The sequence below is a fragment of the Branchiostoma lanceolatum genome, chromosome 6 (assembly GCF_035083965.1).
Source record: "Branchiostoma lanceolatum isolate klBraLanc5 chromosome 6, klBraLanc5.hap2, whole genome shotgun sequence".
Lineage (NCBI taxonomy): Eukaryota > Metazoa > Chordata > Leptocardii > Amphioxiformes > Branchiostomatidae > Branchiostoma > Branchiostoma lanceolatum.
This window is the reverse complement of record NC_089727.1, coordinates 7,559,335-7,581,907: the sequence shown is the minus strand read 5'-3', so window position 1 is coordinate 7,581,907 and position 22,573 is coordinate 7,559,335. Positions and strand designations below refer to the sequence as shown.

General features: G+C 39.6%; 2 protein-coding genes across 12 annotated transcripts in view; one reads left to right on the top strand and one right to left on the bottom strand.

Moving 5' to 3' along the window:
* Positions 1-288: 288 nt before the first annotated feature.
* On the top strand, positions 289-6,993 carry LOC136436370 (choline/ethanolaminephosphotransferase 1-like). 5 transcript variants are annotated; one of them, XM_066430294.1, is made up of 10 exons: positions 289-569; positions 1,247-1,354; positions 1,755-1,886; positions 2,114-2,261; positions 2,700-2,841; positions 3,257-3,341; positions 3,835-3,963; positions 4,513-4,662; positions 5,035-5,119; positions 5,590-6,993. In XM_066430294.1, the coding sequence occupies exons 1-10, from the start codon at positions 327-329 to the stop codon at positions 5,646-5,648; spliced, it is 1,281 nt and encodes a 426-aa protein (XP_066286391.1). In that variant the 5' UTR covers positions 289-326; the 3' UTR covers positions 5,649-6,993. The 5 variants fall into 5 exon arrangements, with proteins under 5 accessions (XP_066286391.1, XP_066286390.1, XP_066286394.1 ...); XM_066430293.1 differs by having other exon boundaries at positions 297-569; positions 5,035-5,160; XM_066430297.1 differs by having other exon boundaries at positions 441-555; positions 5,035-5,160.
* Positions 6,932-22,573, bottom strand: part of LOC136436368 (platelet binding protein GspB-like) — an 81,229-nt gene continuing 65,587 nt past the window's right edge. For all 7 annotated transcript variants that reach the window (XM_066430285.1, XM_066430290.1, XM_066430284.1 and 4 more), the window contains 5 exons: positions 13,633-13,738; positions 11,634-11,707; positions 10,688-10,906; positions 10,192-10,289; positions 6,932-9,889 (listed from right to left, as the gene is read on the bottom strand). In XM_066430285.1, coding sequence (XP_066286382.1) covers positions 9,580-9,889; positions 10,192-10,289; positions 10,688-10,906; positions 11,634-11,707; positions 13,633-13,738 — 807 coding nt within the window. In that variant the 3' untranslated portion in view covers positions 6,932-9,579. The remainder of the gene's footprint in view (positions 9,890-10,191; positions 10,290-10,687; positions 10,907-11,633; positions 11,708-13,632; positions 13,739-22,573) is intronic.

The following is a 22,573-nucleotide window of genomic DNA, read 5'->3' as shown; positions in this document are numbered from 1 at the left end:
AACATTTCAGTTTTACATTGTTAAAATGCATTTGCTAGATTTCTTCCCTCGAAACCTAGAAATTGAAAAAGATGAAAAATGAGAATTTTGTGGAATTGACTCTGGCGTTTTAAGACATTAGTATCCATTTTCTGAAACATGTATATCTTTTTTTGCCATTTACTGCATATATTTGTTCATTTTGCAGCTGCTTTGTAAGATTTACAGTATGGCAACAACATCTTTTTTTTTGGACGAAAATTGATGTGCGCGCAGATGTCATTCATATAATCAAATCAACATGGCCTAATCGGAAACACAGCATTTTTTCTTAAGCCTAACTAGGCATGACGCGCCCGGGGCGACTACAATACAACGACTGCTGTGTTCAACATGAGCAGACAACTACTTCAGATCAGATTCCGTCAACTATATTTAAATACACACGTCTTGCAGGTCATAAACAGGTACTTCTGCCCCTCTCCACCACCATTCCTACATTCCATCGTCTTCAGTCCCGAGAAAAAGAGCTCTGGACGCACGGAGTAATCGGCCTGACCAAAAACTCAGTCACCGGTCACAGCTGTGCGGTTTGTTACCTTCGCCAAGAAGGTTTATGTTTTTTCGGTGCTGTTTGTGACCGACTGGGTGGGTGTGTTTCTTTGTTTGTTTGTTTGTAAGTATGTTTGAAGACACCATTACGTGAAAATCTGAGGGGTGGATCTTCGTAGCCTCCTTTGCAGGCTTTCTGGTCGGCGCCGGCGTTTATTTTCTGGGGGAGCGCTCATTCGCGTTTTTAACATATCGGGGCCAGGTTCTTTTGATTTGCTGGAGAAATCATAATTCTGTGGCCGGCAATTAGTACCCCCCTCCCCCGAAAATAAACGCCGGCACCGACCAGAAAGCCTGCAAAGCAGGCTAGAATCTTCGTGATATTTGGTAGGTAGGTAGGTAGGTATCGGGAAAACGAAGGTCAAGTTCGATTATGGGCTTCCAAGCGGCTGTCTACGGTACTGCAGCAGTACTTCTGGTTTTGATATCTCTTGCTATGGACATACCTTAGTCGTGATTTTTGAGTGGTAAATAGCTCTAGGCAAATAGTAAGTGGTGTACTTTTCGTTAAAAAAAAACTGCAGTGGGCTTTTTTGTTGGAAAATTTGGAAAAGGGTAACCCAAGCAGGGGCTGATGGATTATTATTGTTTTGGGCATGTAAGTAGAACAATAAATGACCAGTGGTTATGGCAAATGGTCACCCTCCTTTTCTAGATCGAACCGACCAACATGAAGCCAGTGTTGGACGAGGCACAACTGAAGAGACTGAAGGAGTACAAGTTCAAGGCTGAAGGCGCGTCAATCCTCAATAATGTCCTGAAGGTCTGTTCTTCCTTTTCAAATTAATTGTTTTCCATTTCATGTTTTGGCGTCGCCTCGGTGCCAGAAACGTTCTTAACGACGCATCAGGGCAGAGACATTTTTTGGTAACGCCTCAGGGCAGATGTATCCAGTGACCGTGGGTTGTCGACCAGGGGTAATTTCGAAATTTTGGCAACTGTGAATTGTGAAATGGGGATGCCATGGCAATATTTTTATTTTCAGTCTTTTTGCTGTTATCACCAAACTTATGATTTTGCTAATCTATTAATGTGTTACAAAACTTTATTTCTGTTACCAATTAGCGATACTGACATATAGGATACAATGTACATGGAAATGTTTTTCTTTTCTTTTTTCTTTGAAATCACTGGACTTACCTACGATTCATTATTATCTTAAGGACTTTTGGGGCTATCTTGTCAAGCAGATCCCCATGTGGGTAGCGCCGAATGTCATCAGTTTCCTCGGATTGGCCGCACTTGTCATCACAACAGTCCCGCTGTTTCTCTACTGCCCAACAGCGACAGAAGAGGTGAGCTACGAACCCTACCGGTTTCTGTGGGAAGTGAACAATCTTGTTTTTTCAGTGAATAACAATGGCGAAGAAACTACGGTGGCCCATAGATACATCTAACAGTCTTCAAACTCAAAGCTTAGGTATACTTTATGACAAGTTTTAAAGAATTGTCCATGTCCTAAAAGACAAAAAGAAACAATACTTCTTTCTTTACCTGAACCTTATGTTATTTCTTTTTGCAGGTTCCATGGTGGTTTTATATCAACTGCGTCACTGGGTTATTTACAATCCAGACCCTAGACGGACTGGACGGTATTCAGGCCAGGCGTACCGGCAGTGGGTCCCCCGTCGGAGCTATCGTGGACAGTGCCTGCGACATCATCACTGTTGGTTTGTGCTTTTTAATGTTAGTTAGGCAAATAATCCTGACCTAAAAACATGAAATTTGGAAAAGATCTGTGTATAACCGTTAGGAAAATTTCCCAATGATTCGGTCAAATGAGGGACAGAAAGTTTGTGACCGTTTGACCGTCTTCAAATGCATTGTTATCGAAAGCTTTTAAACAGTGCTCTGATAATCTCTTAAGTTTGCAATTATAGCGGTATCACTGATCTTGTATTTAGCATAATATATTCCTACCCCGTCATTAGAAACAATGAATATTGGTGCATAACGAATAAAGGTTGACTAGCGTTTTAGTATTTTCTCATTGATTATCCAAATCAGGTCTACATTTGCATAATTGATATCAATTGATGTTCTTTTCTCTTTCAGTAGCATATAATGGTAATTAGACTACTACAGTACGACTTCTTTCTTTCTTACAGGGATTGGCGTAACGTCTGTTTCCGTTGCGATGCAACTTGGGACCTCTCCGGAGTGGATGTTTTACTTTCATCTAACCTGCTTCGTTTTGAATTTCGTCTACTACTGGAAATACGGTTTCCTTGATGTGCTGCAATATGAATTGTAAGTACCTTTATCATAAAACTTTACATTTTGTGCAAAACTGCAAGTACCTTTATCATAAAACTTTACATTTGTGCAAAACTGCAAGTACCTTTATCATAAAACTTTACATTTTGTGCAAAACTGCAAGTACCTTTATCATAAAACTTTACGTTTGTGCAAAACTTCAAGTACCTTCATCATAAAAATTTACGTTCGTGCAAAAGAAGGAGGATGTTTACATGCATATGTTTGTGTTACCCATAAGGCTATTGCTCTTAGTATATAGGTACTACTATAAAATGCTACAATTGAAAATATGCCCGATTTGTAAATTGAACGCTCCGCTTGATGTAACTTTCAATATAGACCTTCATTTGATAAATCTGTTGGTATGATCTTTTGTAGTAGTAAACCTTTATTTTTGTTTTTCAAGGTTCGAGAGTAATGAATATCTGGCAATCATGATGACGACACACGCGGTCTCTGCGATCTTTGGGCCCGCCGCATGGTCAACACAGGTGTCATCTTCTAGATGTCGAAGAAGAAGATGTTAGCTTCTAATCCAATTGTCGAAATTAACGGGACAATCGCATGTCTTTTTGCAATTACATTTTGTATTTGTCATTTTGCACTTCTTATGATTGTACGCTTGTAATTGTCTAGATCTGTAATTATGTGCTGCTTGTTTGTTTGTTGAATGAGTGAGTGAGCGAATGAGTCAATGAGTGAGTCAGTCAGTCAGTGAGTGGGTCAGTGAATGAATGAATGAATGAGTGAGTGAGTTAAAGGATGCATGAAATGAATGAATGAGTGAGTGAGAGTGAGTGAGTGAATGAGTGAGTGAGTGAGTGAGTGAGTGAGTGAGTGAGTGAGTGAGTGAGTGAGTAGTTAGGCGACTGAGTGAGTGACTGGGTGAGTGAGTGAGTTAGTGGGTGAGTGAGTGAGTGAGTGAGTGAGTGAGACACTGATAGACAACTCAGTGATAGTGATCATCGATACATTATGTTTCAGGTCTTCCACACTGGACTGGAGGCTAGGGTCATCATTGTAGCCCTATCTCTGCTAACCTACGTCATTGCCCTCTTTGAACCGATCGTATTCATCCTCAGGCAAGACACGGGCAGCAATGTTGGGCTTCGTGTATGTAATCTTTTCTTTCTTTTTTTTCGTTATGAACATCTTAGCCTCGGTTGCAGACTCCTTCCGGCTGTTTTCTTTTTCAAATTACAGTTTTACTATTACATTTTTTCTTGTTCCTTGCCTTGAACAAGAAAAAAATGTAATAGTAAAACTGTAAGTTGTAAAAGAAAACAGCCGGAAGGAGTCTGCAACGGAGGCTATGGAAATCTAAAGAAAGGCATTAAAGCTGTAAACATCATAGTTAACAAATGCCACCTAGGCAGATCTTTAGATTACTACCTTATCAAAGAGAAGGCGACTCAATGTACCGGCAGAAGTTTGAGGTACTTTTGTCTGAGCAGGTTTCGCCTTTTGTTAGCAGCCATAACAATGTAAAACTCTTCTGAAGAAATGCTTGCATCCTCTTCCAACAAAAACATGACTAAGAGATGGCTCACTGAATGTTGGTCTTCTTTAGGAAGACTGACCTGATTAAATCGCGTGACATTACCCAAGCATGACGTAAGCAAAATGTCAAAGGTCGTTCTAAAAGTGCTTGACTCTCCACAGGGCTCCAGTCCTCTGCATACGGCTTGCCCTCTCCTGATACACGTGATGCTCGCCCTCGCCACCAAGGGAGCGTCTGCCCACCAGACCTACCCTACCTTGTACTATCTCATGTTTGGACTGGCATTCGCGAAGGTTTCCATTGTGCTGAGGGTATAGTCATGTTATTCTTTCTTCTAAACATAGCTTTTCCAGTAGATTTGTTTGTGGAATACATAATTTCTTTTAATAAGTTTTGCTGTCTCCGGGGTGACGGAAGTTTTATTCTTGCTCATTTTTATCATTATTTTTGACAGATTAGTGTGAAATAAATATATAGTCATCGCTTAGGCTCTCAATGTTTTGACTGTTAGAGTATAGCTTTAATGGCTTTGCTTATGGTGTACACGAGGTGGAGATATTTCATCGGTAAACTAGCTGCACAGGATAGATTTAGACAGAACCAATACAGAGGTTTAGTTATTCATCATTTTCTTATAACCCTGTTTTCCATGCGTCCTATTTGCGTTTTTTTTATAAACACAGGTAGCAGACGCAACAAAGTCGAAAATGCCTCTCATCGACACCTCCATGCTCGGTCCTGCCATGCTGCTTCTGTCCTCGTTTCTTGGTGATTACGTCAGCGAGTACTTTGTTTTGTGTCTGGCTCTGGTACGTTTACGTTTCCTACAAATGCAAGCCCAATTCAATTGAAGAACGTATGATTTCTGTCTACGTATCGCACCAGTATGAAATCATATCAAGTACGCCTTGGACTGCAATTGCGAATACAAAATTGACTCCAACTTACAGGTTTAACCGTTCAACATGGCGGACAATAATAACGTCATAGTCACGTGAGCGCAAACACCAATAGGGGCTAACACCTTCGTATGATGACAAATCGGTAAGACGGTAAGTGTGAACAACAGCGAATATGTAGAGTAGAGAACCGTGTGACGTAGCGCTACCAATTATCACAAGATGTATTCAAATAGCCATTTGGCAACAATGTAGATTAGAGGATTGTGATATCGATGTTCAAGAGAGAATCGAGCTTGTTCTCTACTAATCTCATGTTTTCTCCAACGTTTTACGCAGATGTTGGTGGGCCTGGACCTCGTGGTGTACAGCACTTTGGTCCTACGGGAAAGCTGTGACTACCTCAACATCAGCTGCTTCAAAGTGAAAGATAAATCCCTGTAAATCTCCATGTAGATATAAGGATGGAAGATCGTAGAATTTTCTGTCCGTTTAAGGGGGAGTGGAGATTGGCCGGTCGGTCAGACATGCTGTGCACATGTGACGATCTTCTACCCCATCACCAGGTGCAGTCAATGATAAAGTCGCAAGGTGTCAGAGTTATCTGGCTCGTTGTTACCTTTACCAAGAAGGTTGTGTTTTCGGTGCCGTTTGTACTTTTGTACGTGGACAGCATTACTATATACTCGAGAAGCTGTGGATGGATATCGATTATGATATTTAGATATTTAGTATTTGGGCAGGTATTGGTAAAACTAAGTTAGCTTATGGGCCTCCTAGCAGCTTTCTGTGGTACCATAGACATATTCTGGGCATGATATTGTCATGACTTTTCAATTATACTAATTCCATCATTGTTAATGATGGGGATGTCATTCTTGGAACATTTGGAAGTTAAGTAAACGTGGACATAATTAAACACAAATTATGCATATGAGGGTCTAATTTACATAATTTATGAGGAAATGGTACAATAGCCTTTTTTGGTTCGATAATACCTTGAACAACTTGGGTTATTTGGGTAGAGAAAGTGATCAACTAATGCAAAAGAGGTCCTTATCAGAGCTGAGTTTTTTTTAAAAAAAAACACTAACAGAGACCAAAGTCGCCATGGAAACAAACGTCTTTTAACGTTGATGGAACTGCCGTTTGCCTTTTAGTTTGTCAGAAACCTTGGGAGAGGATAAGTCAAGTAGCGGTTGATGGATTTTGATGATTTTTGGCACGTAAGTAGCTTAGGTATGATAAAGTGACTATGCAGATCAGTACATGCTTAATTACTGAGTTTATTCTGCAGCATTCGATAATAGGCCTTTCAAACACGTGACTGGTTGTGACATATGTAAGCAGCGTAGAAAAAGAGAAGTACTAAGAGGTTGATTATCCACATTAACCTAATTTGCATAATTTATGAGCTATAATAGCCCTAGGATAGAAGTTTCATACTTGGGATAAAATGTAAGTTGGATGGAGAAGATTATCAATAGATGTAAATATAGATGTGGACCTTATTTCCATATTTGATGAGGATTTTATATATTGTGTGATAATACTGTAATAAGAATTTCATGATTATTTGGTGGAGCTATGAGGTATGCTATGTTACTCTTTGGTTGTGAATGAAGAATTTTGTTATTCAGTCATGCACCAGCCTGATGAATTATTCATGTATGAATCAAGCTTTTTGTAATAAAAAAACAACTTTATTGGTGATATGGGAAACATCGCAACAACAACATTGAACAGACTTGCAAGGACTTTTCCTACTCCACTGTAAAGTGCACTAGAGCTGAGGTATATAACATAGGAACACATAAATGTTCCTCAAAACACACTAAGTCTTCCTCCACACTACTTTAACCCACAAACTGGCAGGAAATGTACACCTTTAAGTAGTGGTCGGAAGGACATAATTTACAGGTTTTTTTTCTTCTTATAAATAGAATATATCATTGATTGACTGAACTGCACACATTTATGGAAAAATAGCTCATTTGGGATATTTACACATTTATGTGTGGTAAACACTGAAGAAAAGAAAAATTCAACATGGCCTAAACTAGCTGTTCAATGGTACCTATGACATACATGTCATTAAATTCTAGTGATAAATAAAATTGTATAGCTGTGCTGGGGAGAAATTAAGTACAGTGGGCTAAAGTTTGCTGTGATTTCCAACGACTAGGGTATGCATGTTATGTACTACATTGGGTCATACTACAAAGACAACGTCTACAAAATGCCAATATCTCAAAAGTCACAAGGCAGCAATATCATACAGCTTTAGGCATTTCATTCCCTTGAGTTCAAGCTACATGATTTGTCCACATACAGTTTAACACTGAAATTGTCTCAAAACTAGAGCTAGCATTACTAAAGTAACACTTTCAAACACTGAGACAAACTTAGGTACCGTCAAAACTGTACAAGTGACCACCTCTACGTAAGGACTGTCTGGCCAATGTGAGCAAGTTTTTGGTCGTACCTTAGATTTTCCCATTGACACAAACATTAAGAATCCTGTCTATGGTGACCACCTGTCCACAAAGACCATATTTTCTCGGTCCTTTAAGAGTGGTCTTCTTGTGCAGTTTTGACTGTAGAAGCCAGTTGGAACAAAACATATGAAATCTTACTTTTCACATATTCAGCTATGTACACAAGCTCAAAATGCAAAAGATACCTGAATGAAAATCTGTTTGCTTAAGAGTATTCTTATATATAATCCACATGCTTTTTTGGTTCTTTATACACAACGATGTCAGAATGTGAAATGGCAAATGAAAACTTTCACATGAAACAAGCAATATACAAATGCCAAGGCTCACTTAGTAAGTCACATAATTTGGACCGGTAAATCTAATGCAGAAACACACTTTTGAACTTTTATCCGAAAAAAAATAACCAAGAAATTATCAATGTCACAGGAAGGTAAAGTATGTAGTGACGTTATGTTTCATAAATCAAATTAACAGTCCATTCTTTATATCAAAATACAATTGTACATGGAATGATTGTGACAGTTTTTGTTTCTTAGACTTACAAATGAAACATAACTAAGTACCAAACAAGACCTTTTATACTAGTCCTAATGAAAGCACCTTTGCATATAGCTGAAAGTTATAACTGCAACAAACTTTGTGAAAATTTGTCACAGCAACAGCAACTATTTTTATCATTTACTGTAACAACATAAATACTGCAGTTTTGCCATGTGTTGCAGTCATGGTTGAACAAAATATGCTACAAATTGAACAAAATGATGCTTCATATACATATTTTCTACCAATACTGTCACTTGCTGTGTCAATGGCTTTGTTCAATGCATGCTCAGAACACATAGCCTGGAATCAAAACCCATTATAGCTCACGAGTCTCCAAACCTATTATAGCTCCCAAGAGCGGAGAGGAGACTCGGGAGCTATGATAGGTTTGGATTCCAGGCGACAGAACACAAGGGCCACTGAAAGATAACAAAAGCTAGCGCTTCAGCATACAAGCACCACATCTTCATCTACAATTACATCTCGTCTTCAATATGAAGGAAATGGTCTCTACTTAACAGTGAGGACACATGTTCGGTGTTTTTCTCTGCATATTGCTTCAGTCATGTCAGTGATGACAGTAGGTTGCTGACAAATTGACAGTGCCTCCAGTTTAAGTCTAAAATACTGATATTGAACAAACTTGTTCTTCAAACAGTCTGCAACTACTAGTATTTGTAAAATGATTTTTTAAACCCAAATCTATACATTTCCTTCCCAAGCATGATAGCATTGTTGATAATGTGTGTATCTCTGTTTCACATCATTTTTAGTGTTCTACAAATGTTTTACATCTTTCACCACAGATGCTGACCCTACCATACCTACACTGTATAATTATAACAGCATAAAAACACAATCTTAGCTGTTTGGTATGGATGGGTTTAAAGTTGAAATGTCTTCAAAGCCGGCTAGAATTGGATCTACGCTTCTTCATACCTAAGCGGCAGAATGGCATAGACCTTTTTTTAGCTGATTACGACATTGGTGTGGATGGGGCTATGGTTGGAAGCATCTTCAAACCTGGCAAAATTTAATATGATTTACACTTTTTCATATCTACACCATAAAATGGCATGTAGCACACACATATTGAAAGTGTTTGACATATTGGAATTGATAGGGTTATGATTCAAGTGTCTCGAAATCTGGCCGGATTAGGAGGAATATTTCTACACATCAACGGAGTTCATAATGACACTGTTAACTGTTTGTGATGTTGGTACATGTATTGTAAGGGATAAGAAAATTGTGACAGGCACAATTGTCACAACATCTGGCCTGACTACGATGAAGGCTTCTCATCAGAGATGGTGTAGAAAATCCCGGTGTCCGAAGACGTAGACTGCGACCTGGACAGCGACTTGCGTTTCTCCGTGGGGGAGCGCCTCCTCTCGAGGGTCGGCGTGATGGCGGTGCGCGGGACGCGGGCGGGAGAGCCCATGATGATGGGGGAGGCGGCGTCTATGGGCGAGCTGCTGCCGCTGTTGCGTAGCTTCCACTGCAGTTCCTCGTTCTCCATGGAGAGGCGCTTGCTGGCGTATTCCTGCCGCTCGTACTGCTGTCTCAGCTGGGCATGCTCAGTAGACATTTGCCTACACAGTTGAGAAAGCAAGAAATAAAGTTAAAGGTTAAGTCTTTCCTGCACCAGGTGATGAATAGGGCAGCGGCCATCTCTGTTGTTGGGCCACATCACTTTTTTGCAATCACTACAGCAGGGGGCTGGTCCACTACAGTACCAGCAATTTAGCCTTTTCAGTGTGTGATCAAATAAACCAGTTCTCTTGCGACATTAAGACACTACACTTGACATTAAAACCAAAGTATGCTGCTTGCTTTACAATAACAGTGTGTTTCTTTTGCTAAATTCTAATTGTTGTGAGAGATTCTCCCATACCTGTGGAACTCAGATTTGATGGATAACATTGCCTCCACGTCTTCAGTCTTCCTCTCCAACATCTTAATCTTGTCCTTCAAGTCTGGGATTTCAGATACCTGTGGCAAATAACAACAAGCATTGTCACTGTCTCTAATAAAATCTTATTATTACTGGGACCAGTCAATTCGTAACACAAGGATCATCTTCAAGGTGCTGAGTGGAAGTAATTTTCCTGGGAGACTGACAGCACAATATGACTGGCATGCACAGGCAGCTTTACAATAGCACAGCTTCAATCAATTACATGTATTGTAACAGATAATGATTGTTTGCAAATAGGCAGTATCTACGTCAAGTAAAAGCACGGGTTCAATTTGCATGCAGTGTTTTACAGGACGGTATTCTTTTATGAGATGTTTTCCTTCTGATTGATATTGACAAAATATGTTCAGTCTTTCTTCAAATCTCTCCACTTTGTCCGGTTCATCGCAAGCTTCCATAGTTTTCTACCCACCTGTTTATCCAGCTCCATGTTGCGTTTCCTGAGGTCGTGGACCTCCTGACTCTTGATGTCCAGCACGGCCTTCAGACTGTCCACCTCGGCGGGCAGGTGTTTGTACGGCGTGATGGCGGCCTGGACGCGCATGTCCGTGTCCTTGTTCAGCGCCTCCTCGAACATCTGCGCCTTGTCCTTCTGCCGCTGGTACTGGAAGTTCAGGGTTTCTATTTGGTCCTGTAGGAAGAGACACATTGTTGCTAAAACAACCACTTAGACTTATAACATATTTAGAGCAACAATACACTCAGTTTTGATTTTTAACGGGAAAGTGCGGTATATGGTGAAAACGGCCTAGGACTACTGCAAATCGTGGATTTTTACAGTAGTAGTTTTCTTTTCGCAGTGACCATTCCACGGCAAAATCATGACACCTCAAAAATGCATTTCTATTGTATCATTACTGTAGACTACAAAATTGTTTCAACTGTGAACTTAAAACACAAGGAAAACCTCCATTACCCTCCTACCGCCAAATCAAGTCCCCGCAAAAATAAGTGATTTTACAGTTACTGTATCAGTACTTGAAAGAGCTAGTCTATGGGAATCGCAATGGTCAGACAGAATAATTATATCTCATACAATAAAGGTAGGCTGAACCTTACATCCATTAGAAACGAGAGGCGACAGCGACCTTTTTTTATTTGGCTTCAAAAGTTTCAGACATTCAATTTGCAAAACCATATTTTACAGTGCTTTAGAAAGAGATACTACCGGTATTATAAGACATTTCTTTAATTGGTATCAAGGAGAATTGCCAGGAATTCAGTGATTCTAAATTCAACTCATACGAACTCTTGCCGAGTAATATACTAGGATACTAGAATACTACTGACTATGATTAAGAAATACAGACGAGGTGGCAAAATTTTGCCTGGAAGAAAAAGCAGTTGTCCTTCCTTACCTCAAGAGAAAGTCTTGTCTTCTCAAAGTTTGTTGTCAGGCTACTTATTTGTTCCTGATGCTGTCTTTTTAATTCTGTAGATGACAAAGAGAAAAAAATTGTTAGCTTTGTTTATCTGTAGTTCTTTTATGGCTTCTATGTCCACCCTCAGTTCCTAGAAACCACCCTGACCATAAAGACAATGGAGTTCATTGCATATCCATGCGCCACTGGGGCTAAGTTAGATACAAGAGAGTACATGTAATAGAAAAACTATGCTATGTATAATCTCTAACTATAGTTTACATGCGTCTTATCTCTTCTTGAAACATGTGTAGAAACTGATGACAATGTAATCATGTCAGGGATGTAAAGACCAATTTCTATACAATGTTGGCCAATTTCTGCAGCACCAGTGACATAATCATGTTAAACCACACAGGCTTAGTCTCCAAGCAGACCTACGGGTTGGCAAAGACCGTATCCAACAGGCAGAAGGAGTTTTTATAGCCAACCCAAGTCTCATAGCCAACCAAGGTCTGCCACAACTCAAACAGGGCGGAGCATTTCTATTCAATAAAGGTGCCGCTGCCCCTCCTCGTTGTAATGCTAACAGCCGCACGAATGTCCGGGGTACTAATCTTTTTATGACCAAGCCCAGTCACCCGCGCACGTCCCAGTGGGAGGTTCGCGCCTTGGTTGAGCCTAGTAAAAAGCTCTCACAATAGCAGTTTCTTTCACCCATCGGCGATGTTTGTGGCATCATGGAAAACCGTTCTTACAAAAACATTCGTAGACAATGTTTACTGTTTCGGGTTCAAGCCACTATCACTAGAGATTAACTGCAAGATTCCACGTGACCACATGGCGGGAATTGCCCTTACAGTTTCGACGTAACTGGTCAAAATTGATCGCATTTTGTGACGATTGAAGCAGTTTTGGTAGCGATCTTCGTAACAGATTGATTTTGAAAAAGAGACCAAGTCTTTTCTGTTGGCAACATTTAGTTTATTTTTCCTGGGAAGTTTAATTTTCGCGGTACAGCTCTGCCCAAGTGAACGGCCTCTCAGTCGCGGCCTGGAGGTGTCAGCCCGGCATGGCGCCGCACGCCCGTGCGGACAGAGAGTAATAAACTCACTTACAGAAGCACAGTTTGATTAGGTAACAATTAGATGTTAATAGCCTTTGTTCAGACCGACTTGTTCCAGACCTTAGATTGCACTATAAGCTCCTTCTTCCAGTTGGATACGGTCTTTGCAATCTATTGGGTCTGGTTGGAGACTAACACAGGCTGGCAAGTCACCAAAGACCTCTAGGTCTTCCATTTGTGTCTGCACTCCATCATTTATCCATTTATAACTTTATCTGCTTAGAGGATCTTCCTGATTGCATGTGACAATGGATGTGGGTGGGTGCCAACTGTCACATATTCCAGACTACATTTGGACGTAATTTGCTGAAGGGTTCATTTCTCAGAAGCCCCTTTTCACTGGCAGATAAATCAGCGGCAAATCATTCTTAAACTAGAGTTGCTTTGATAATCAAACTCAAGCATGAGTCTGACACTAGCAATTGTCACTATCTAACAGATAATCAAGGAAGTGTACGTATGGGATATGTATAATTATCTCTCTCCTGTGCTTGCAGTGTCTCTAGGTTGTGAGCGTGAAGTGCATTCAAATTATTTTATGGAAGCCTGTGTGATACAAGTAGAAGCCAATGTGACAAGCAAAAAACATCATCCGGTCCATAACACCCTTATTGAATGTTATCACGGTCCAGGTATGACATATTATGTACTCACTACTTTCTATCTACTGTGCTTGTAGTGCCTCTAGGTTATGAATGTAATATGCATCTTCTTCTTCAGGTTACGTGCACAACCTCAATAGGTTGAGGACTCTGGCATGGTGGGGGAAGGGGTACTGTTGTTTTGAGGGGGTGGTCGTTTGTTTGAGGGCTCAATGGGCAGTCTGCCACCTGACAGCTGGGTGGCGGTGAGTACCCGTGATATACATACCTTCTATCTCCTGTGCCTGTAGTGCCCCTAGGTTGCGGATCTCTTCTGCATGTTTCTGTTCCAGTTCTCTGGTGGCAGCCTGGTGGGCCTCACGGATCTCAAGAAGCTGCGAGGAGACAAGTTCAATAATCAGTGTCAAAAATTCATTTCAATACAAGACATCTGTAACTCAAAATGTTCCAGTACCCACGTTTTGCATAGAAAAACTTCATTGCAAAAAATAAAATAATTTTTTCCTGTGGGTTTACTTATCTGTTACCTGAAAAATTAGTTCGCTGATGGTTATGGAATTTTTGCTAGGCTAACCCTAAGGTTTAAGTCTTTGTTCGGTGGTTGTGGCTTCTGACCAAACCCATACGGTGCAAATGTCATGCATGATTTGTAATCTGAGATATCATATTTGCGTTACATTTGAAATTCAAAGAAAATATGATCTGGGTAATATGATCTGGGTAACAGCTAAAAGGTCTTCAGCACCATGGACATAACTTAAAACTTGTGTGTCTGTTGCTAAACACTGTGTCTGTTTGGCAAAAAAATTAAGCACAAAGAGCAAGAGACCTGGATGAAGTGTGACTGAAAGAGACATTGTGCTGATGGATGGTCGCAACTACTAGAAATGACAGCTGTCTGCATGAGAGTTTATCAGACCTACCAGCAGTCAATTTTTGGGCATCAATCCCTCTTTGAATAAAGATGAGATTTAAACCATCCCTCTGAATGTCCCTAAAGCATTAAGAACTAATAGTCCTGAATGGTGGATCCAATTTGCTGTTGTACTGTAAAAGGTAAAATGTTTGTAGAGATTGAATTTTGTGGTAGGATAAAATCTCAGAGTGTTCGCAGTGATTTAAGTTTATGGTTGAAAGAAGAGGGTAGGCCGGCAGAAGACAGAACAAAATTTTTTGCCACCGTTTTAAGTTCGCGCAGAAGAGTTCACCGTGAACACAAAACTGTCGTGAACATTTCCCCTTTTACAGTATGTGGTCTGCTAGAGGTCATGTGATCATTCTATATTCTTTGTCCTTTCACACAGCAATATCCCCTATGGTTGGCTTTCCAGATAAGAGTCAGCAAGTGCTTTTACAGACTCTTCCCCAAGTATCCACTCCAAATGCCAAAGTTACTTTCCTTCGTGAAGCTGTATACAAAATATGCTTTTCAACCTGCATCATCAGCAGACTCCCCTAAAGTGGCTTATCTCGCCAAATGAATTTCATCCCCATTGGAAGGCTTGATGCTTTTCCCGATTGGCCATCTGTTCAGGGTTTTCAATTACCGTTAGCCAACAGTCTTCGAGAGCTTATAAAGGGCTCATGAACCTTTTTGATGTGATCTCTAAGACTTACATCTCCTATAGCTAGAAGGCAACCTGAAAGCAAAATGTCTGTTGGTACAGGGATGGGTTGAAATTGGATGGTCTCTGTCTGAGGCAAGGGGCTGTCTAGAGATACCATTAACTTAGTTTGAAATCCTCAAGAAGACATCTTTGAGAGTGCCAAAAGCAGAGAATCCACACAATGCCTCAATGCTTGAGATACTCATTCAAAGACATGATACAACTATGCTCACGAGGGACACTTCTGCTCTTTAACTCGTTGAAAGCTTTTCCTAGCTGAAAATGCATGTATTACATGTATATTGCATAGCCTTTTGTCCTATGGTTTGATGTGCCATTTTGACTTGTGAACACATCCCTATATTCTCTTTATCCATAAACATACCCAGAAAGATTGTAAGCTGACACATACACTTAAGAGTGATGCAGCGGCACAAACTGTGAAGGGTATTGCCAGACAAGGGCTGGTAAAGGTCATACCTACATAACGGCTCTCCTCATCAAATAAACATCGCTTCCCTATGAATCTTTCCTTGTGCGTGTCGTGATTCCTGCTCCCCTTAATTATCTGTGGCATCTTTTACAGAAGTAGCCTTCAGATTTGAGAATAACTGTGGCTCAGTTTTCATGAGTTAATAAATTTAAAAAAAAAAAAAAATCTAACTTTTCTCCATATTTTATGCATCTTCTCTGGAAAGATAGATGGTCAGACATTCGTACATGGCACATTCAGGTCTTCATATGATAGTAGTCTACTCGACTTAAGGTTGATACGAGCTCTCCGTGCCAAATGATCCAAAAGAAGTCCATAAGAGGGTACTGTAATTTTTCCATTTGATGAAAGTTAGCAGACAGTAAAAAAAGATGATCGGAATGCCATATAGCCAGTTGTAAGGTATATGTTAAATGCTTGTGGGGATTAGATAAGGGTATTGTATATGACTGCATGTATGTAGTGAATTTTTCCATATTGGGTCTGATGTCTTAGGAAATATATGTATATGGGCTATTGCATAAAAGCAGTTAATGGGAGGGTAACAGTTGGATCAATATCCAATTTTACCCAACTGTCACCTCTTAACTGTGTCCATGGTGAAATGTTTGACAGTAATACAGGCATAACTGCCTTGATAGGTAATACATGTACAGAGCGGAGTCCGCAGGTTTTTGAGGTAAAATGCACGAAAATTCAACTTTCACAGATTCACAAAAAAGAAAAAAAAACAGAATATACATTATCACATACAATGTAATATGATAATATATATCAAAAATATTTCAAAAATGATAAATGGAATATATTGTGGCAAAAATTAGAAGCCTGATATGCAAGGTAGGGATTATCGATCAAACCAGTCTGTAATGGGTATGTGGCCCTACTGGTGTCAATATGTACAATTGGAGGAATGCCAATGTCAGGGGGTGTCATGGTATAAGTCATAATAACATGCAGGCTGCCAGTGTTTAATACCGATCTTCCACAGTCTCTGCACAGCAGTCATTCTACATCCTTCCAAAAATAAGGATTTTTTTCATTTTTCTGGTTCTAATATTCTACTGACCAGCACAATTGTTACTATGTGTGCATGGTAAGGTTTTTTACCTGGTTGACATACCCAACCAACACACACATACATATACAGTGTAACGTAAGTCTTGTCTGAAACACGATCTCAACTATCACCTGCTAATGAGATATATAACAATTCTTTCGATATCATAATTCTGCAACTATCTGATTGTATTGGGTAACAAGCCTCCTGTGAGAAAAACCTGTTCTGAATTAAACATACGCAAGTCAATTTTACACACCCTGGGACAAGGTCATAGAAATCCAATAGAAATCAATACCTCCTGGAATCAGTTATGTCCCGAACTCTAGTACATTCTTACAAGCCCTCCAACAGAACCTGAGATTATACACTGAAGGACCTCCTGGAGAATTTAAAATGATGCGGTTTCAACTAATGACAGTCCTACATGTCTATCTGACCCAAGTTCACTTGAGTTTAAAGCCCTACATTAGAATTACATGCACTTCAAAGTATTGTGTAATCCTAGGCGAGAATATGAGACAGATCAAACATGGTGTTTGGGGTTGCAGAGGCACGAATAAAAACAGTAAATTCATAACCTTGCAAACAAGAAAATTTGTGAAATTCTCAAAACATCCCATATTACAAATCATAAATTTTGTGACAATACCAAAATCTGTGGACACAACATACATGTACATCATGTACCGTAATGAGGAATACAGTCAAAACTGCCCAAGAAGAATACTCAGGGGGCCAATAAAATCTAGTCTATGTGGACAGGTGGTCACGATAGAAACTTTAAGGATTCTTGATGCTTGTGTCAAAATTATCTAAGGGACCACCAAATAGTGTTGACGATATAGGAAGGTGATCCTTAATACGTTGTACAGGTTTGAATGTAATAAAAGATGTACAGTGTACTTCAAGATATGGAATCAAACATTAAACAGGCTCAAAGCATTTTCCCTGAAGAAAACCCAACACAACTACAATTGATTCCCAAAGCTTATCACCTTCTTCCTATAGCATGGAGATTACATATGATTGTATGAAGAGTGGTGGGTGTGAATAGCCTGTATCTTGACAAGACCCTGAGCCACGTAATGACCTGACAATGCTGTGATGCCATCAAGAGACCAGTCCTGTGAGCCTGTAGGTTACTGATACATTATATAGGAGGAAACCTGTTCTAACAAGATACAACCTGCAATCTTATCTCTTGAAAGACCACCAATTTAGGACAGAATTTCATCATCACGTGCGAAACAGAATTTCTCATGAAGACTAACATTGTTCTACGTATACAGTGACCATTGATACAGAAAAAAACAAATTAGAAACCGAATTTCTAGGAATACATGATAACATCAATGTAACTGTAGCTGAAGGCTTTGTAGGATTGGCCCAAGTTACATGTTATGTACAGTCAATAACAAGTCATCTCTGCTAGATCTAGAAGTATTTGATTCATTGAGTGCTATGACTAAGAGTACAAGTTCTGGTATAATTATGGTAACTCAAACCAGCTTCTGATTTTGCAGCAACTTCAGTTTTAAGTTAAATGATTTCACACAATTTCTTTCCAACATTGCAAGATATACTGTACTGTCAAACCTTCCGTATATGATTATTAGGAATCAAGCTGACAATCCCTTTGCTGAATATTTTTGCTTTTAAAAACTGTTATCAAGCAAATATAAAGCAAGCCTAAAATTTGAATCGACCCAAAGTCAAATATCACACACAAGGTTTTCTCAGAATTCTGCATAACATATGTTTCAAAACAAAATTTTTGTAGAGAGTTGTTTGAGGGGGTTGTCTTTTTGTATCCATTTAATATCATTTTATGTACAAAAATGGTCAAAGTATGAAATTGCAAGAGGGTGGATTTTGTTTTAATTAACAAAACATACCCACCATCCATACCTCATTAATCTCTGACAAGCTCCAGATATAATATAGTGTACCATATCAAAAATTCATAAGATGTATTCACAAAGCTTACCAAATCCTTGTGATTTAACCTTCCCATCAATTAGGGTGCATAAATTTGCATTGATAATAGCAAAAGTCATGAGGGGAAAATGCCAATCAGGATAACGATGAATCCCTATTGGCTAATTAACGACATGCAATTTGATGTGTTTATCAAGACCTCTTCTGCCAAGGATGATAAAGTTATGATGATATGAGAGTCACCTTGACCCCATATTGGGGACGTACATGTAGGATTTTGTACAGCATTGATTTTTATTAGAATTAACAGTTCATTTGACTGGTATTGTTTGAATACAGAACTGTTAACTGCCACAGCAAAGCACACAAATGTTACTGTAACAGCATTTTTACAGCAACAGCTGCTATTTCCTGCCTCAGATCCCATAGAAATCAACAAACCCTTCAGTCAATTATTTTCCAATATTCATGAAAATATATGTATTTCCCCACGTCTCCCTTCCAGATCTTTATAACAAGCAAGTGCTCAGAAATCAGAAAGTCTGAAAAAAAATTCAGTAAACTCATGACTTTTATCTTTATGAGAAGCTTTACTGACACAACAAAAAGTGTGACGACTTCCGTACTACAAACTACAAAGTATGAATATAAATTCACATAAATCTTAGAATTCTAAGTCTTTCACTAAACAATAAAGGCTAACATAATGATAAATCTGTGATATCTTCTTACAATCAGGGCTGTACTGTTACAGTATCTTTTCAAATAAAGCAAGCTTTTATGACAGTCAATTATGTATTTAACAGTTGTAGCATATTTACGTAATATTATATCAGCCCTTTTAAAAGAAATACAGTTTCCCGATGGTGCCTAACCGAAGCTTTTTCAAACCACACTCGCCGTGGGGAAAAGGTTTCCTCATTGTAGCATATTTATGTAATTCTTTTCCCTGCCCGTCTGAAAATAATATTTTCCAAATGGTGCCTAACCGATGCTTTTCCAAACCAAAATGTCCAGGGGGAAAAGGTTTCCAGGTATTTCCCGCCTGAGTGGTTTTGGGGTTTAGACAGAATGCGTTATCCTATCGAGAAAGTAAAAAAAGGGGAGAGTGAATCTACCTCCTCTTCGTGCTTCCGAATGACATATTCCACAATTGAACCTTGCCGCCGAGGACTTCTCGTGCTCATCAATCCCTGCCAGCTTTCCGGAGGTAGGCGAAATTTCCGCCGTCGCCCGAAGAATGGCTACAAAACTACTGACGTTTTCCGCTCGCTAAACTGAATGGGCTCCCCGAGACATACATGCATACAGATGTACATCCACCTTATTCCCCTTTTACGGGTAAAAGGGAGCCGGTGATTGGTAGATTTGAATTAGCAATGGGGAGTACACGGTTGGTCGGAAGGGTCGGTTGCTAAAACACCCCGTCAAAGGGCCAGGTGCCTCAGTGATGATGGAGGAATCACGAGCTGTGCGTTAGCCCCTACGCTGACGAAAACGTCCAATTATAACCCTGCCCCTCGGTACCTTGTGGGGCCTTTCACACGTTGCCAGTGTCCCGTGCATAATAATAGCAATGTTATGCCTGCCGTTACCCTGTACTTAACTGATGCAATAGAACTGGAAGGTTTGTGTCCATGTGTCAAGGCCACTGACCCCAATATCCTTAACCTTCATGCCTATCGGGGAATGTACCTACACTATCGCCATCATCAACAGTCGCTAACTTTATTACGCACAGCTATTAATAAAGAATTTATGTGTCACGATGAATATCGTCAGGTAACTCATTAAAGATTCAGCTGCCAGCATAATTTCACATCAGGCAGAGCCTAACCGGTTTTCGTGAATTTGTATTATATTGGAGAACGGTTTGATAAGTGTGTCCTTTTTTGGATGAGGCACATCGAAACAGTCGCTAGGTTTTAGCTTCTCATTATGGGTAATGTTGCTATTGAGACGTGATGCGTGACGTTTTGTTTTTGAATTGGCTGTCAGTTTCTTTGCAGCAGGCGCCTTCATTAATACCAGCATTTATTTCCAGTGTCACGAGGCTCTGATGGTCTTTTACAAATTAAAACAACATTGTTCTTGCTTTATGCCGTCTTCTTTCCCAATCACAAAAGGTTGTTTCCAACATCGTTATCTTTCAAAAAGTACCGCTTCTGGCAAACAGACTTAAAAAGCACCCCGCAAATTGTTGGTAAAATTGCCTTTAACATATCTCTAAATTTACGGTATGTTGAGGTACATGTACATATCGATTTTGGGGCAGGCTGATTTCCTATGCACACCCATAGACACCTCATTATTTTCGCCAATGCATCCGTGACTTTTGTCATAAATATTTACAAGTTGGCAGTGGCGGCGTTGGAGTTATCCATACAGATGGTGGGTTTGGGGACGTTGACAGTGGTGTCTACTAAAGCGATAACAGATTAGCTATGAAATAGTCCAATATATCCGGTGGTGGAAGTGTATGAGGGTAATGTCATTACACCATTCTGATATGGCCATTGGGTCATACTGAGTATGTGATTATCACAATCAATGTTTCATCATGGCACAAAAATAGATGGCGCTATACAAATCTATGTCATTTAGGCCTGAGAAAAAAAAATTGTGTTTCAGGTTGCCCGACCGACCCGCACGGTAACAAAAACCTGCCGACCCTAACCGGTATTGTGGGTGGACTGTTGCCATTTACATGTAAGGGACATAAAATTATCTATAATACATTGTTTGTGTGCTGAAATTCAAATGCACTTCGCATGTACTAAAGGTAGAAAATTTGAATACCCAGTTCAGATGTTGGACCTGCTATTACAGTTGGTCCAATTTTTTGGGTGGTTATGACATGAATAAAATTCAAGTAAAATTCTGCTGTCGGGCTGGTACCTCGGATGATCATGATACTGAATACACCATGTTCTATTCTATCTATACTTATGCCAAGCTGGTTTGGATCTCTGCGAGAGTTATACTTTAATACTACCTTCCGTATCGACACTGTAAGTAAACCCTAGAGGCCACTGTTGGATGGGATATTGGTAATCCACCCAAGCATAACACAGCCTCCTGGAAGGTCCATTTCTTAGCATCCGCACAGCATCATTTTTCATCCACCCTCACACAAATGAATTCCTATATACTGCTGTAACCACTCCGACTGTGCAATCGGAGGAATATTACTCGCTCCAGGCCATTCCGGGAAGAGGATATTTGGGGCTGTGGAAAGATTAAAACGGTGCCTCCCTTAAATATCAATATCAGTAATCCTTGTCCAGGAGAATTTACCGGTTACTCCACTGAATGGATTTATGCACTCTTTCCTACAGATTTCTGAAAGAGTAATTTAAGGACAGGGTGAAGTGATATAACAGGACTTGAAATCAATTTTTGGGAATAGCTGTACTGGTGGTGCTAACCCAAGAATTGAGGTGCACAGAAAAAAAAATTGGGTGCACAACATTAAATATAGTAGTCAACAAAACCTAATTGCAAATCTTACTGCCTCTCTTAATAGCAGGAATCTGAAATTCTATAGCAACAATATTGAACAAGTAATACAACAAAGATTTTCTTTATTTTTTCTGACACTTAAACGTCAAGAATATGCTGTATACTAGTGTACAATAATAGTACCTTTACCCAATGTAGCCCTACACAAATATCTTGGTGCACTGGTCAAACGTGCACAGTTCCAATTTTGGGTGCACAAAAATGCACATACACCCAGCATTTCAAGCCCTGTGACAATGGAGTACTGGTGCAAGGTTGAAGCCATAAAATTGAGTGGTCAGTCAATCATCAATTTCAGTCAGAAAACATGAAGTAACAGTAGCTAGAATAGATCTTCAGTAGAAAGTAATATAGTCACGACTTTGTGTCCAATAAGTCTTTTGGCTGCTTCTTATCTCAATTTATCCCCAGTTTATTATATTCAAAATGTTTGAGCTAGCTAATAGATGTTTTCATTTTCAGCCATCTGTCATTGTTGAATTTACCGGGGAGTATTTTCTATGTTGACGGCAAGAAATTTGATTACATACATAAGCTCTCTTCTGTAAATTAGGTTTATTCAATCTAATTTTTGGGCTGGCAATAA

Coding starts and splice junctions, on each gene's coding strand:
- LOC136436370 (XM_066430293.1), top strand. CDS start 327: ATGACGCGCCCGGGGCGACTACAATACAACGACTGCTGTGTTCAACAT. Junction 1,887..2,113: donor GCCCAACAGCGACAGAAGAG/GTGAGCTACGAA, acceptor TTCTTTTTGCAG/GTTCCATGGTGGTTTTATAT. Junction 4,663..5,034: donor AGGTTTCCATTGTGCTGAGG/GTATAGTCATGT, acceptor TTATAAACACAG/GTAGCAGACGCAACAAAGTC.